Consider the following 14,082-nt stretch of genomic DNA (forward strand, 5'->3'; position numbering starts at 1 on the left):
TTTAAGCTTAGCTCAAGAATGCTTAGCTTCACGTCACTCACAACACACCTCATCTGAACCTCACCCTCATTATGTTCCGAACCTCCTTTGTATTGTAACGTATACTCAGTCCTTCAGGCTCGTTTGGATTATCATAGAGCGTACTATGGACGAATATCCGCAGATTCCGATACCTACAAAATCCTGCCCTGCCGTTCCCTCCTTTCCATCTTCTCACGCTACAAACTCCCAGGATGGATAGTGCTTGCCGTACCGAGTCATTAATATCATGCTCTGCCATTGGAACTCAGACATTAGTCCGAACATATTGCCCCATCTCGGCCTCTTCGTCAGCCCTCCGTCGCCATCAGGGACTACCTCTTTGATGTCGCAGTAATAGTCTGCAAACGGATACTTGACAAGCCCATCGAGGAGCTTATTCCTTCCACCAACAAGAGGTGTCCGGTCTGGAATACTGTGCCACATGTCATGGACCACGTCACAAAAGCCGGTCAGACCTCTCAGGGTTATTGTCTCGATTCCCTTTGGCTTGAACGCGATTATGGAAGCAATCGCGGCGATGATTGCAAGACCCCCATTTGCGCTGATGTCTCCTGTGGCAGCGTCATTCCACATCGCGGCACCTTGCAGCTGGATCGTCAGGTGGGATACCGTGAGCTCGGCGTAGCGCATCCATCCGAAGATATTCAAGTGGTTAGTGGGAGCGTATGATAAGCAATATCGGCTTCCCAGCGCAAACCGCTCAGGCGAATCCCTCATCTTCCGTACCAGCACATTTGGGGCATATATACTGAGGCGTTGAGATCCTGTCTCATCAGCCTCAGGATATAGGACGCGGCTTTCTGGTCCAAGACCAGGTTCATTTGCCAGCTTACGCACAAGCTGCTCGATGGAATTCGCTGTGATCTGGTTTATAACACGGGCATACAACGTAAGCCTAGGGATTTCACTGCCGTAGATCGCTTCAATACCGGCCAGCTGTGCCCTAGTAGTTCGGTTCACATCCCGCGGCAATGGCGACAGAATGTGCAACGGATATCGGACCCACAACTTCCATGATTCGAGACGCAACTGCCTGCACGTGTGGAACACCGCTGGGAGACTAGCAATGTCATGGAGCGCCAGCGGAGGCCCAACCATCCGGTAACGCAGTACATCTGCCAGAATGCGAGAGCGGATGGTTGCTGGTAGACGTAGCAATGGGCCCAATTCATGCTTCTCGTCATCCTTGGTGTCCGACTCGACTCCCAACATGGTCGTGTCTGAATCGTCATGGTCGTCGTTGGGCTTTGAAGGAGGCACTGCCGCCATATTTTCGCTGGATTCAGATGGTTCCTCATCTGCCTCCACTTCTACCTCCTCGATCTTGTGCCTGAGCGCAGAGGGCCTAGACCCATCACGCCGTGGTCCACGACTCTTCTTCCCTTTCCCTCGGCTCTGATAGAGTGCATCAAAGGCCTTCTGCTCTTCGTGGTCGACATCTTTCGGAGCCTCTGATGTGCGTCCGTTGGCTCCTGACTGGTGGGTTTCCTGCTGGTACTGATGAAAACGGTTGATCCAGTTGGCCGGTAATTCCTTATAGAAGATAGGTCCTCCCGGATCCTGTGGAACATATTCGAGATACTTGAAGATCCGATCCTCGGCGTAGGTCGTCCCGTGGACAATATAGTACACCAATCTTCGGCCGTCGTTTGGATTGCTGTACTCGGCCAAGACCGACGCGTTCGCCAGTCCTTCGGGACGTCCGCTCATCGGAACAACTTGTCTGCTGGGTCGTGTGGACGCGAATACACTGGCTTGGTTTGACTGGAGTCACGATTCGGCCGCGATTGCCGCGCTGGGCCTGTTGGGAAGAGAGTTGGATCAAGCTTGGGGAGGGATTGAGCAAGTTGGGTGTAGAAAGGTTATGACTCTATACCTCGCAGAGTGCGCGAGCACCTCGCTTGTGAAAACTCTACCTCATCGCTGCCTGCGTAGGCAGGGCCACCTCAGTGTCTGAGACAGTGAGTGTCTTTCACTGAGGCGCCTTTCACCGGGTTCGCGGAGTGCGACGGCGACTCCGGCCCTCATCCAAGTCGACTGCCAACCAGCCAGCTCAAGCTCACCGATATCGCGATATAACAGGACGGCAATAGTGAATAGGATCACGCTTAAGTTGTGGACACTCATTAGATGAGCGCCAAGCAATGTCCCTACGCACTTCACCAACATGAGAAAGTTCAGCTCCAAGGTGGAGAGCGGAGAGAGAACAAAACTTCTTGTACAGTCTGCATTGCTTCACCGCGTTTGCCATGCATGGTGACCGCTCGAGCGCGTGATCACGTGCCACCTATGCAGTCACGCTTCCACTCCAGGAATGTCTTCACGGTAATTGTTCCACTGCAAGCTTTGAAATCACAAACCTTTCGTGCAAATAGTCAAGTGTATGTCAACTACCCAAGTCAATACCGTGTCACTCCTCGTATACAAGAAGATATCTTGACAGGAACTAAGACCCAATATCATCGCTGTCTCAATTCACCAGTCGTTAATCCCGGGCCGAATTTTGGATGTCCTTTTCGCATATGCCTTGTTTGATTGGATTGTACTAATATCGAACATAGAGCGGGGCATTATTCGAGCCCACTACGTGCAGCGAATCAAAGGCCCTACTACTTCTCAATGGTCAGGTGGATATGGTCCGATAAAAACTCGGTCACGTGAGTCGTTCGAACCCGTCCATTCCGGCGATGATGGCATGATGATCACAGAATGGTGAGCCGTGATTGCTTATTATAGTACAGGTACAGCTCGTGATATTCGGCTTTTGTTCATATAACTACGGGAGGGACATCATCATAAGTGAAGACCGACCTCTCAATTCCCATCACATTACAACTACTAACACCGAATACCATAAACATACAATCGCATTCAATACGTCGTTGTCACCGTCGATCAGTCACCGACAACCATATAAGATTCTCTCTGACTGAAACTCTCGGAAACCTCTTCTTCCACATTTCCACCGAGACTGAACATCAACAACCATGGTACCGCAACCAATATACCGCTTCATCGACTCCTCTCGAAACGTCATAGAATACGACTTCGACCCCTCCCTCCGCTCCGAAAACGGCGACGGCCCCATCTCCCTAGAACGCAAGTCCCGCCGCGCAACCCACTCCGACCTCTCCTCGCTCCTCTATCCCGAGCCCAAAGCCGGCGACGAGCTGTTCCGGTACATAGCTCAGGATGGCGCCGAAGTGAGCTATCAATATGACCCAGGGAGCACGAATGGGAAAGACTACGTTGTGGTGGTTGTGCGGACGCCGGAGAATTGGAGGAAGATGATGCGGAGGGAGGAGAATTTGGCGTATAAGGGTGTGGGTGATTGGACACCACCGGTGCCTGTACAGGCAAGTGCGGGGATGGGGATGCCGACGGCGGCAGGGAAAGGGGAGAAGATGCCGAGTGGGAATAGGAGGGATTCGGCGATCAATGTCGATTGAGCGGTGCATAAAGCGAGGGAACAGCATTGGTGGGATATTTGTGGATGGGTACATTTGGGATGTGCCTAAGGGCTGGGCCCTTCGCGCTGTTAAGAGCTTGCTCAGAGGTTAAGTACGTGGTGAAGCGAATCCGCAGCTGCACATAATGACTTTCTATTATTGAATATTGAATGACCGGTCCGTGGAAAGAGTCATCTGTCTCCTTCGGCACATGACTGTATGCCTCTTCGGAATACGGTCGTGTCTGCATTGCAGTTACTCATCTCATCGCTGCGTCGAGGAACTCGTTGAGAGCGGCCTTAGGAAGTTGCGAACGTTCGCATCGGCGGCTGAGGGAGGGGGGAAACAGGTGTGTGCGACCATTGTGTGGGATACTTCGTTGAAGGTTCGATATGTCGCTGCTTGACGGATGATAGCTGTTGTGTCTGTTTTTGCTGAGTCTCTTGCATTGGACAAATGGTCGATTTTTCTTGTAATGCTAGGGGAAATGTTAGGGGAAAATTTTAGACAATCGTGATGTGGATGATGGCGTGGAGTTCGATTGTGCTTCCCTTATGTTAGCACTTTTCATCAGAGGTGCGTTTGTCGGTCCCATACTCACCTCTAGCAAAACTCGACACAAGGTCCTTCGGTCCCTATATTTACGAGCGAGGTAAGCTCATCGCATTCTTGCAAAGCGCACGCTGTGCATGCCGTATGTCTACAGGAAGTCGTTTAAATAATCACTTCCAAAAAAAACGGATGGTATAGTAGTTTGCGCTAAGCGAACGGTTCCCGAAATTGACTGCCTCTCGCAGAATGCAGAATGCGAATTGTACGATGCGACTTGTTCTCCTTTGTCCGCACACATTGCAGTAATACATGTTGATCTTTCCGCCTTCGGGGGTTCGGTGATTATCGTGACAGTTGCAGGTCGGGATACGAGAACGACTGTCGATCCCTATGCTCATATATACATACCGCCCCTTTTCACATCCGCTGAGAAAAAGAGGGGTTCGCAGGGGGTCGCAAGGGTTACAAAACAAGGGTTTGGTTGGCTGAAAGCCTGCTAAGCCAGCTACTTTTAACAGGAGGTTGATCACGTAGGGGGTACTAAAAGCAGCTGCAAGTTGGGTAATTAGCCAATTCTAAAGGCCAGTCCTATTCGGGAGCGAAGGCGTTCTGATTACCCACTAGTGGCGCGCTTTCCAGCGGATCTGGAAAGGGGCGGTAGGTAAGAGTGCGATCGGGACGTACACACTAAGTAAAGTCCGAGTGTTCCAGTGTCCATACTTTTCCTGGTCCGGATAAAGAGGGGGATGCATGTATAGTGAGCGCCTTGTAGCATATGCAGCTTATATTCCACTTCAGTCTTCGCAATCCAGCGAATACGAGAGCTTAGGGCGACTTCTTCTCTCATACTCCGACGAAATCTCTACAGCAAATTCTCCTTGTGAGCCATGACACTCAATCATCACTACAGCGCTCTTGAAGACCCTGATTCTGAATCGAAACATTCGCTCGAGCTTACCGAGAAGCGTTATACGCGCATATTACCAATTGTTCTTGCAGTCTTGGTCGCAGTCTCGTGTTTCTTTTTGGGAAGGATTTCAGTGCGAGAGTCCCAAGGCAGACGGGAGCCCGAGTGTGCGTTCCTTCAACCACTCCATATGTTACAGAATCCTTATATATAACTCCTGCAGTGCGCTCTATACACCGAGTCTTCAAACATGACCGGCTATTCGGATCAGCTCCTTCCCTAGAATCCGACAAAGCCTGGCTCGACCTTTTCCCGTCCGACGCAGGCTTCTTCAAACACCCCACCATAGCACCCAAACGCTCCACCTTCTCAACATTCCACCAACTGCACTGCTTAGACGGTATCCGCCATGGTTACTACAAGATGTACGAGATAGCTACGTCGGGACAACGGTACAACGAGTCGGAGGTCCCGATGATGGCTAGTCCGGCGCATATTCGACATTGTATCGATTTGCTTAGGCAGGCGCTTATGTGTCGGCCTGATCTTACGGTGGAGGTGGAGGAGGAGGACTTGGGAGGGGTGAGAGGGTTTGGAACAGCGCATGAGTGTAGTTCTTGGGATGATTTGGTGAAGTGGACGACAGAGTGGCAGGATTTGGCATCGGAGTAAAACTAAAGGAGGAGGATCAGTGAGCAAATGGTGGTATTGCAGCGCTGACTTTTTGCCCTCGAATATACCTACCTTACCATATTCGATTGCACCTGCTTGAATTGATTTCTCTAGGAAGTTAATGCCCATGTTCGTAATGGCCGTGACCGTGCTCACCAAGACTATTACGAGCATGCTTGCTGTTAAATCAACCAGAAGGTGGAAACTCCACACTCATCTGATCACCAGTGTATTAACCGCTACCCATTCTCGTGCTGATAACGCAACTTCAAAGCAAGACTGCCTCGATAGTACTTCGCCTCTGTTTACAGCGTAGTCTCGGTATGACACGTCACACTTCGCCTCCAAGTCAATGCAACAGGGACGGTGCGTTCTTTCAACTTCTCTTCCCCATATAGGCATTTTTGAAATTCATTACCGGATTTGGAACTTTGATTGTGTCGCCTCGTTCGTAATCTCCGCGTATTTCGTGCGCCTTAGTAGGGTTCAGTGAATGTTTTGGTAAGAGGTAAGCCGTGAGACCTTATCGCAACTCAGTGCAGTTGGTGGGAGGGACCAAATCCTGGCTTTCACCGGCTTTATCTGTGTGGGGAGATATCCTTGTAAGCGTCCTTGGTATACAGAGCCTGCCAAAGCTTCTCGGTGGCATTGGCAGATGTTAGTAATGACCGACCTCGATATTTTTGACCATGGATATTGCCATTACCGCATCCACTGTGTACCCTAGGACGCGCAGGTACGAACTGCACGCGGCTACGTGTATACCTGGCTGTACTCCACGATTTGTGTCAAATCAGTAACACTTAGCATATCGCCTATGCAAGACCCTGCAGCGCCAGCGCTCTCGTCTGTGTAGAACGCGGCCGCGCACGCTGCGGTAATTGAGTACCCTGGCTCCTCTGGGAGTAGTGAAAACAAGACGATGCAAGGACCGCCGGCATATACGCATTCCCGACCACCGGCGGTGCAGCGAAAGTCTGATGGTGAAGTCGTACCGATGCAATGTGCGCCCATCGCACCAGCCCGCAGTCTCCATTAGGCCCAGTAATGGTTCTGTAAAGGCCTCCTGGAGGCGGTATAACGACCTCCAAATTGCTGTCACGGCCAGCAACCAGTTTGCCGTAGGACCACCATGATACGCAACCAGCTGGACATGATATATCCATGTGTCCATCATCAGAGTCGCCTACCATGTGCGCCCCGCCAGCACCAACGCCAGCAAAGAAATCAACGTTTTGTCCTGTGACAGGGTCAGGCCTCGTGCCGTGTCTCATGTACGCGTTATGCACAGTTATTGTGTTGGCCAGACGCCAGGGGAGAGTCGTCTGGGTCGCCCCTCCCGTACTGCAAAGGCACAGAAGTGACACGCTGCCATCTCTGAAAGTAACAGAGGTCGATTCAGACCAAGGGTCGTCCACCGTGTTAGACGTCCCTGGGAACGAGTCGGTGGTCAGCATAACGTTGAAGACGCTTGGCCAATGCAGACGGGAAGGGTCCTTCTCTTCATTACGGACCACTTCCTGTACCGTCATTCCCGGAAGGTTTCCAGAGTCGAATGTGCCAGTTCTGGTCCCAGAGGCCAAGTCAAGAAGAGCCGCTTCGTCCCCGTTGAAGATGTCCGAATCCTCCCCATATGGATACCAGTTGGAGTTCTGCCATATAGTATACGATTGCCAGTCTCCGGGGACAGGGCCAGGCGAAGCCGCATATCTTGCCAGCACCAAAGGGCAATGATGCCCAAAGCCGCTGTAGTTTCCTGTACAAGTCGTCCAGAAGTTGTTCGTCGTGTAGATCATCGGAAATCTGTCAGTGTCACCAGAGTAGGTATCGACAAAATCTACGATCCAGGAAACCATATCGGACTGCGAAAGTCCGTAACATTGAGGGCCTGAAGGATTGTTCTCGATGTCCAACATTCCAGGCAGGGTCATGCCATCTGCAGTCCAGCGTCCGCCGTTTGCAAGAAAGAACGTGGCCTGCGTGCTCCCATTACTGGAGCCGGGCCTCGCGAAGTGGTAGGCACCGTGGACGAAGCCAACACTGGCAGCGTCGTTGAGGTAATCATAGTACTTAGGATCTGTGGTAGCTCTACCCTCTGTGGCCTGCGCGGGTGTGTTAGCTTGTTTTTAATAGAGGCCTCTGGAGTTCGTAACGGCGAGGAGGTTGCGTTAATTGTAACGAACCTTGATAATCACGAACCGGCTACCATCGTTGTATGCAGCCTGGAAGTCGACACTGGTTTGCCAGTGCGAGATATCGAATCCTTGCACAGTGCTCACAAACTCCCTCACTCGGGCAAGTACAACACCAGTCAGGCCAAGACTGGCCGCGAGCGATATAGGAGAAACCATGGCAAGAATGTATGTTCAAAGCTTTTGAGTCTTGCATGCGGGGATCTACCACCATAATATACCGGTGCATGTGGATCTTACATGTGAAGGTCCAGATTTATGGAACTACGCCGCCATGACGTACAGTACTAACATTACCATATACGTTACTCGGTGGGGAGATATAGCGCTTACACCAATTGACAACCTTAGAGATGGTTAATATAGGTGGAGAGGCCTTATCCAACTACGTGGGTTATGTGACCGCTACCTAGGCCGTCGTTCTGTAAGTTGCAAGACTATGCTGTTGCATGAGGCAAATACGATGTTCCAAGGTCTACACACGTGAGTTTTGAGTACATATGCACTTGACTCTACTCTAAAACTGTCCGTAGTCCATGCACATCCAAGTATTCATCGCAGTGCACGACCTCGACTGAGACCACCATCCCATAGCCCCTCCACCACTCACGAAAACGGACACTGCACGAAAGCCCTCACAAACGGAGTCCCCTGCGGAGCCGAAACGCACTCGCCCACAGACGCCGGAAACGCAGTCCCCGAACAATCGTCCGTGACATACAAGTTGACTGTTCGTCCATCAGCTCTCACGCCCATCAAATACCAAAACCCAACACAACATCTCCGAGGAAAACGGAAAACTTACCAGAGCACCCTGGGTACTGAGAAGTAATCCTATAACTGTATATATCCGGCGTGTTGTTATTCCGATCCAGAAGCTGACAAGTGCCGCCAGTGCCGAAAATGGGATCCGCCCAGACGAAGGTGGCGGCATCGCAGTTACGTCCGGAGAAGATGTCGGCGACGGTGTTGTAGAAGTCGGGACTGCCTGGTGAGCCCTGCGCGAGGGCAAGAGTGGGGAGAGCGGAGAGGAAGAGGAATTTGAGTTGCATGTTTGCTGTACGTAGGGTGTAAAGGGAAGTTTCAAGTCAAGCACAAGTGAAGATTGCTTGTTGTGGTCGAAGTGCTGTAGCACAATGGGCTTCTTATACTTGTAGGTGGCATGCACGGTTCCCCGCCTTTGAGATCTAAATTGACGAAATCAGAAAGTGAATTTGGAATCCTACTCGGGTCCAATAGCTTCACGCTTATCTATCATTATGTCTAACCCCATATATCCTGCTCCCCACAGATATGCTACTCAGGATCAGTAACACGGGGATAGCATGTAAGACCAACAAGAAATCTTCCAATAATAATGTATACTCAATAATAAAGTTTCGACACTCCATGCATTCTAGCGTCAGCAACATGTTACGGACCAAAGGTGGCTCAGAGGTAGTTCATGAGCACATGACTATCTGCTATAGCGGAACAAAACTACAGGCTGACAATGCATGATGTCCCGGATCTTTGGGTATCGCAGTACTCGATCTATTCGGGGCTACAATCACAGCAGGCTTCTATCATCCTTCTCCCACCGCCCCTTCATGGGCTCGGCGGGAGCGCAACTGCCTCTCTGCACCCTCTGGAGGACAATAGCATAGTCCATTGCGCATCATTCCTACTCGTTACAACTCTATATCCGTCTCCCTACTCCGCGGCCCGTGTCCGCCGCGCCCGGCCTTGCTGCCTTTTACTAGGGGACAAATCCGTCTCCTCATCACTGCCCTCCGCAAAGAAATGGCTCCTGACCCTGGCATCCGCTTTTCGAGCCGACTGGCGCTTGGACCTTGTTCGATGGGATCCCAGAAGCGGAGTAGCTCTCTGGATGCCTCCTCCAGCTGCCGAGCTGTCGTCAACGTCAGCGTCAGATGTTTCGTTTTGAAGCGAGCGATCCTGGCGATCCGGTCCCGTGTCTGCTTCAGTCCCGTCCATTGGTTTCGAGGTAGCTTTGGAAGTTCTTGGCCTAGCTCGAGTGGTGCGTTTACTTGCTGGTTCAATGGGTGTGTCTCTGCTATCTTCTCGATTCCGGATGTGATCAACCGAGCCATCGATACTCACTTCGGGAGTATCCTCGTGCGCAGCATGAAGGGATATAGGAGCTCGGAGAGATGATGCCGGGGGCTTGTGTGAGATGGGCGCTGCTTTCCATTCACCATCATCAATGGTCAGTGCGGAATCCTTATTCGTCGCGCTGCCTTGACGAACAGAACGGTCGTCAGCCATGGAAGCATCGTCGTCATCACGCAAGAACCCTCCAGCAGATTGACCCTGCTGAGCCTCGTCATCTTCCCTCAGGAATCCGCCCTCAAAGCCACCAGTGTGATTTTGGAAAGCGTCCCACTCCGATCTCTTCGTCCCCACCGTCCCCGAGGTCGAGGCTTTCTCCTTAGGGCCAGGAAGCTGGATCTCTTCACCATACTCCCTTCTCATCCGGTCGATAATCCGCAAACCAGAGGCGAACTTCTTCCACAATGACAGCGCCTGAGCAGTCCGTTTATCATCCTCCTTCTGCTGCTTCTGCGCTTGATCAGCTTCCCAGGCATCGATAACCAAGTCTTCGTTCTCCGCCGCGACGACCACGCCTGTGAGAACTGGAACCGCGCGCTGCTTTCCAAACTCGAACCCCGTGCACGCCTCGGCATAATCCACACCCAACTTCCTGCATATCGCCGCCGTGCCCTTAAGAGGGATATGCACAGCACCTTTAGGAATCATAGTCGGAACATAGACGTCAATGTTTCCGAACGCATTGCGCGGTATCTTGCCATCCTGGATCGGCTCCGGAATAATCCAGTCCGTTTGATCACGAGAGTACAGTCCTTGCTTGACCTTTTTCCCCTCTTCCCGTTCCCGCTCTTCGATTTCGCGTTTCCGAGTAACGGTGACTGCGCGCATGGGCACGTATTTCAGGGGCTGTTCACCTTCCTTGACTGCTCTGCCTTCCTTATGCCACGATTCGACCGTCTTACAGGTAACGATGTCTTTCCTGTAATACACGGGCTCTCTCTTCTCCTTGTCTCCCTTACCCGTGACGAAATAACGCACCACTTTTGCCCCTGGCCTTAACGCTTCCTCACGACGCAGATGTCGCTCTAGGACATATACCGCAGAGCCCTTGTAGCCCTGCAACGTTTCTTTGCCACCATCCTCGTCCATGGTCTTGGGCTTTTCGGGCTTCCTCGGCACAAGATCGCCTTCCTCTTCGATCTCGTCCCACGGCTGCCGCTTGCTGCGTGGCCGCGCATACAGGCGCAGGACATCCTTGAACCAGTCGTACTCGTGCATCCTCACCACCTTTCCACGCTTATTGTAGATTGGCACCTTCTCAGCAGGTAATCTCACCCCCTTGGTCTTTCCCGGCCATTGTTGTTTCGGCAAATAGCGCGTCGTGACATCCTTCGCCGAGCCATCAGAGGAAAAGGCCACAATGTACGCGAATACCTGCTTGGCTTTCTCTGCCGCAGCGCCACGACAATAGAAGTCGGAAAGGCCTTCTGAAGCAGAGGAACTGGAAATAAGAATGCGCGGAAGAGGCGAGACCGATATTGGGGTATTTGTCAGGGGGGATATTGCTTCGGTCCAGTATGTTGGATAAGGGAGTTCCTCGCCATATTTACGGCTCTTGCTCGCTGGTTTCGCAAGGCTAGTGCCCATATCAGAATCCGAAGATAGAGACACGAGACTGCTTAAACTGCTACTGTCGTCGTCCGAGAGATTGATAGGAGAGATTCTCGTGCCTCTTCTTGTTTCTGGGCTTCTGTTGGCGGTAACCGGCTTCGTTGCGTTGGTACTCCTTTTTCTTGAACTCGCAAAAGTCGACTTAGTCTGCAGCTTCTCCAAATTCTTCCCTTTGCCCTCCTCGGCTTGGTTCCAAGCGAAACCTAACGGCTGCAGACTTGCCACCATCCTTGCCTCGATGCCGAGTCCTCGCAACAGTGCCGTGAACAGTTGTTGGCCCACATCTCTACTGCCTTGATATTTCTCCGCCAACTGCCTGAATGATTCGCGATTCTCTATCCTCTCGCCAAACGTGTCTGCGTCCGATGGGTCTTCTCTCCAAGCGGCAATCTCTGCCTCACAAGTCCCTGGGGACAGGTAACCTCGCTTCCGCAGAGAAGGCGCTGTAATCTTGAACTTGGACTTCCAGTATGCCGTGAGACTCCTCAGCAGCCTAAACAGAGGATCGCCAGCGGAGAGATTCGGCGTGTTCGGTTCCAACTTCTCCGACCCAGGTGCCCAGTCCCACTGACCACGATCCTCATTCTTGTTTTGCGACACGGACGCCCTCCCAGCCTTGCTCTTAGCGGTTTTATCATCCTTAGCTGGGACATACTGCTCCACCCCCCGCTTCCCCGTATCCTGCCAATTCGACATCACCGGCTGCTTAGCCCATTTCCCCGTATCCTGCCAATTCGACATCACCGGCTGCTTAGCCCATTTCCCCGGCCACGCACCCTCCACAACCCGCTGCGGTCCACCCGTTATCCCAGCGTCCCTCCAATACCTCTCCACCTCCTTCCAACAGCTCGCACTCAAATCATGCACCAACATCTTCTGAACCTCCTTATCCTGCACCCACGCATTCCGCAGATGATTATGAAACATGAGCAACTGCACATGCATACAATGCGTCTCCATGCGAATCTGCCTCTGTATCTTCGAAGGCCCCTTCTTCCCCGCCGGCGCCGCCGAAAAACCCGCTTGCGCCCCTTGCGCCGAAACCGTGACGTTGATGTCTCCCGATATCTGCGGGGCGGGCTCGTCCTCCAGCCGTGGAGTTATCAGAGCATCTTCCCACTGCTCGTCGGCACTACAATCCGCGTCTTTGCCCTCCTGCTTTCCCCTGCCCTTCGAACTGGTCGCCCACCCGATATCCACATCTTCAAACTCCTCGTCGGAACTCGCTTCCCCGCTGCTCTCAGAGTCATCTTCCTGCTCCAGCAGCGCCCGTGTCTTCGACGCCGACCGAGACAGCGTAGGTGGGGTGTCCAGAGTCTGGAATACCGATTCCTTATGAACGCGGCGGGAGGGCGGACGTCGCGCAGCTCGTTTGGCGGGCTTCTCTTCTTGTGGAGGAGGCGACTCAGACTGGAGGCGTTTGCGGGGGATTATCGGTGGCATTCTGTGTGATATGGAGAGTGACAGTACTGCCCAGCACCCGCTGGACGTGGAACCTGTCCCAGAGGCATGTTCTAAATAGATTTGGGGATACCCGGCATGGAGCGGCGACCTCACGGCTTGGATGGTGACGCATGGAAGACTGCCAAGAGACCGCCGAGACGCCTGTTTTAACCTTAGTTCAAGCTCGGACTTCTATTCCGCGTGAACTCAAAACTGTAGTATTTCAGAAGTTACAGAACTGCCTTATAGACGCTGAGCTCAGTACAATCTGGACATGACCTCTAGAGGTCATTGGAAGATGACGATGTTGCCTTCCGACTTTCACCAAATGCACAATTGAAATTCAGACGGTTATCCCATTTCACATCTATCTCAACCACGCCTAGGAAGGAGGCAGGCGGACAAAGGCAGCTGAGGAAGACGGGATCGATAGATGATCGATAGATAGGCCGCGACCAAGACAAGTCAATCAGGAGCAAAAGCGTTCGTTGGCCAGGAGGTGCCCTCTGTGGTCCCCTGCACCACACATTTGAACACCACATCACATCATCACAATCCCTTTCCAACCTCAAACGCAAATCCCAATCCCACAACGACATTCCATTTCAACAACTCCTTATGGTATCCCTTACTAAACAATAACCAGCGCTAAATCCAACCCATCCAAAACCCATTCACCCATAGCTCGCTGATTAATCCAAGTCCCTAACTCGCCATCCCACAAAAACACCCAATAACTAAAAAGGTCCTATATCTATCTTCCATAAGAAATATACAATCATGAGCCCTCCCAACTCAAATGAACAAACGGGAGGGCATGTATGCAAGAACGAAAAGACGGGTAAAATGTGACAAGTAAACTTTCCGTGATGGTGAAATGCAAAACGCATGTGTGGTGTTCAAGGAGACTGTATGCTGCTGGTCAATGTTGCTGCAACTGGCGCAACGTGAGCGGTACTGCATTGTGCGTCGGCATGACGCTCTTCCTCTGAAATTCTTCGTTCTCCTCCTCGAGTAGGCTCGGCCGCGAGACCGTGTACAGGCTTCGGCACACCGTGATGGAATTCCGGTATCGATAAACTCGGCGGCCTCATCGTTGCGG

At 52.1% G+C, this 14,082-nt stretch overlaps 8 protein-coding genes across 8 annotated transcripts; 3 read left to right on the top strand and 5 right to left on the bottom strand.

The window, feature by feature from the left end:
- Window positions 1–48: 48 nt before the first annotated feature.
- Window positions 49–1,962, bottom strand: EI97DRAFT_217111 (uncharacterized protein). Its single transcript, XM_033793835.1, has one exon. It carries the CDS (start codon window positions 1,750–1,752, stop codon window positions 214–216), a length of 1,539 nt encoding a protein of 512 aa, XP_033656247.1. The 5' UTR covers window positions 1,753–1,962; the 3' UTR covers window positions 49–213.
- On the top strand, window positions 1,963–2,894 carry EI97DRAFT_217152 (uncharacterized protein). Its single transcript, XM_033793836.1, has 2 exons — window positions 1,963–2,423; window positions 2,494–2,894. Exons 1-2 carry the CDS (start codon window positions 2,173–2,175, stop codon window positions 2,756–2,758), a joined length of 516 nt encoding a protein of 171 aa, XP_033656248.1. The 5' UTR covers window positions 1,963–2,172; the 3' UTR covers window positions 2,759–2,894.
- Window positions 2,895–3,029: 135 nt separating this feature from the next.
- EI97DRAFT_440239 (uncharacterized protein) lies at window positions 3,030–3,491 on the top strand (the record flags this gene model as incomplete). The annotated part of the gene is made up of 1 exon (XM_033799612.1): window positions 3,030–3,491. The coding sequence occupies one exon, from the start codon at window positions 3,030–3,032 to the stop codon at window positions 3,489–3,491; it is 462 nt and encodes a 153-aa protein (XP_033656249.1).
- Window positions 3,492–4,747: 1,256 nt separating this feature from the next.
- EI97DRAFT_413476 (uncharacterized protein) lies at window positions 4,748–5,721 on the top strand. Its single transcript, XM_033796796.1, has 2 exons — window positions 4,748–5,117; window positions 5,174–5,721. Exons 1-2 carry the CDS (start codon window positions 4,931–4,933, stop codon window positions 5,620–5,622), a joined length of 636 nt encoding a protein of 211 aa, XP_033656250.1. The 5' UTR covers window positions 4,748–4,930; the 3' UTR covers window positions 5,623–5,721.
- Window positions 5,722–6,437: 716 nt separating this feature from the next.
- On the bottom strand, window positions 6,438–7,973 carry EI97DRAFT_440241 (glycoside hydrolase; the record flags this gene model as incomplete). Its single annotated transcript, XM_033799613.1, has 2 exons — window positions 6,438–7,724; window positions 7,806–7,973. 2 exons carry the CDS (start codon window positions 7,971–7,973, stop codon window positions 6,438–6,440), a joined length of 1,455 nt encoding a protein of 484 aa, XP_033656251.1.
- Window positions 7,974–8,216: 243 nt separating this feature from the next.
- Window positions 8,217–8,967, bottom strand: EI97DRAFT_465128 (uncharacterized protein). The gene is made up of 2 exons (XM_033801457.1): window positions 8,620–8,967; window positions 8,217–8,542 (listed from the first exon to the last, which is right to left on the bottom strand). The coding sequence occupies exons 1-2, from the start codon at window positions 8,864–8,866 to the stop codon at window positions 8,421–8,423; spliced, it is 369 nt and encodes a 122-aa protein (XP_033656252.1). The 5' UTR covers window positions 8,867–8,967; the 3' UTR covers window positions 8,217–8,420.
- Window positions 8,968–9,178: 211 nt separating this feature from the next.
- EI97DRAFT_430966 (Rad4-domain-containing protein) lies at window positions 9,179–13,102 on the bottom strand. Its single transcript, XM_033797819.1, has one exon. The coding sequence runs from the start codon at window positions 12,978–12,980 to the stop codon at window positions 9,507–9,509; it is 3,474 nt and encodes a 1,157-aa protein (XP_033656253.1). The 5' UTR covers window positions 12,981–13,102; the 3' UTR covers window positions 9,179–9,506.
- A 102-nt stretch (window positions 13,103–13,204) lies between these two features.
- EI97DRAFT_217224 (uncharacterized protein) lies at window positions 13,205–13,729 on the bottom strand. Its single transcript, XM_033793837.1, has one exon. The coding sequence runs from the start codon at window positions 13,577–13,579 to the stop codon at window positions 13,262–13,264; it is 318 nt and encodes a 105-aa protein (XP_033656254.1). The 5' UTR covers window positions 13,580–13,729; the 3' UTR covers window positions 13,205–13,261.
- Between the last annotated feature and the right edge of the window lie 353 nt (window positions 13,730–14,082).

Source organism: Westerdykella ornata (assembly GCF_010094085.1).
Source record: "Westerdykella ornata strain CBS 379.55 unplaced genomic scaffold EI97scaffold_4, whole genome shotgun sequence".
Lineage (NCBI taxonomy): Eukaryota > Fungi > Ascomycota > Dothideomycetes > Pleosporales > Sporormiaceae > Westerdykella > Westerdykella ornata.

Bases quoted from the DNA above. Each gene is read 5' to 3' on its own strand.
- EI97DRAFT_217111 (XM_033793835.1), bottom strand. From the start codon at position 1,752: ATGAGCGGACGTCCCGAAGGACTGGCGAACGCGTCGGTCTTGGCCGAG.
- EI97DRAFT_217152 (XM_033793836.1), top strand. From the start codon at position 2,173: ATGAGCGCCAAGCAATGTCCCTACGCACTTCACCAACATGAGAAAGTT. The intron at 2,424-2,493 runs GTATGTCAACTA...ACAGGAACTAAG, and splicing joins TTTCGTGCAAATAGTCAAGT to ACCCAATATCATCGCTGTCT.
- EI97DRAFT_413476 (XM_033796796.1), top strand. From the start codon at position 4,931: ATGACACTCAATCATCACTACAGCGCTCTTGAAGACCCTGATTCTGAA. The intron at 5,118-5,173 runs GTGCGTTCCTTC...TAACTCCTGCAG, and splicing joins AGGCAGACGGGAGCCCGAGT to TGCGCTCTATACACCGAGTC.
- EI97DRAFT_465128 (XM_033801457.1), bottom strand. From the start codon at position 8,866: ATGCAACTCAAATTCCTCTTCCTCTCCGCTCTCCCCACTCTTGCCCTC. The intron at 8,543-8,619 runs GTAAGTTTTCCG...ATGGACGAACAG, and splicing joins TCAGTACCCAGGGTGCTCTG to TCAACTTGTATGTCACGGAC.
- EI97DRAFT_430966 (XM_033797819.1), bottom strand. From the start codon at position 12,980: ATGCCACCGATAATCCCCCGCAAACGCCTCCAGTCTGAGTCGCCTCCT.
- EI97DRAFT_217224 (XM_033793837.1), bottom strand. From the start codon at position 13,579: ATGTCGTTGTGGGATTGGGATTTGCGTTTGAGGTTGGAAAGGGATTGT.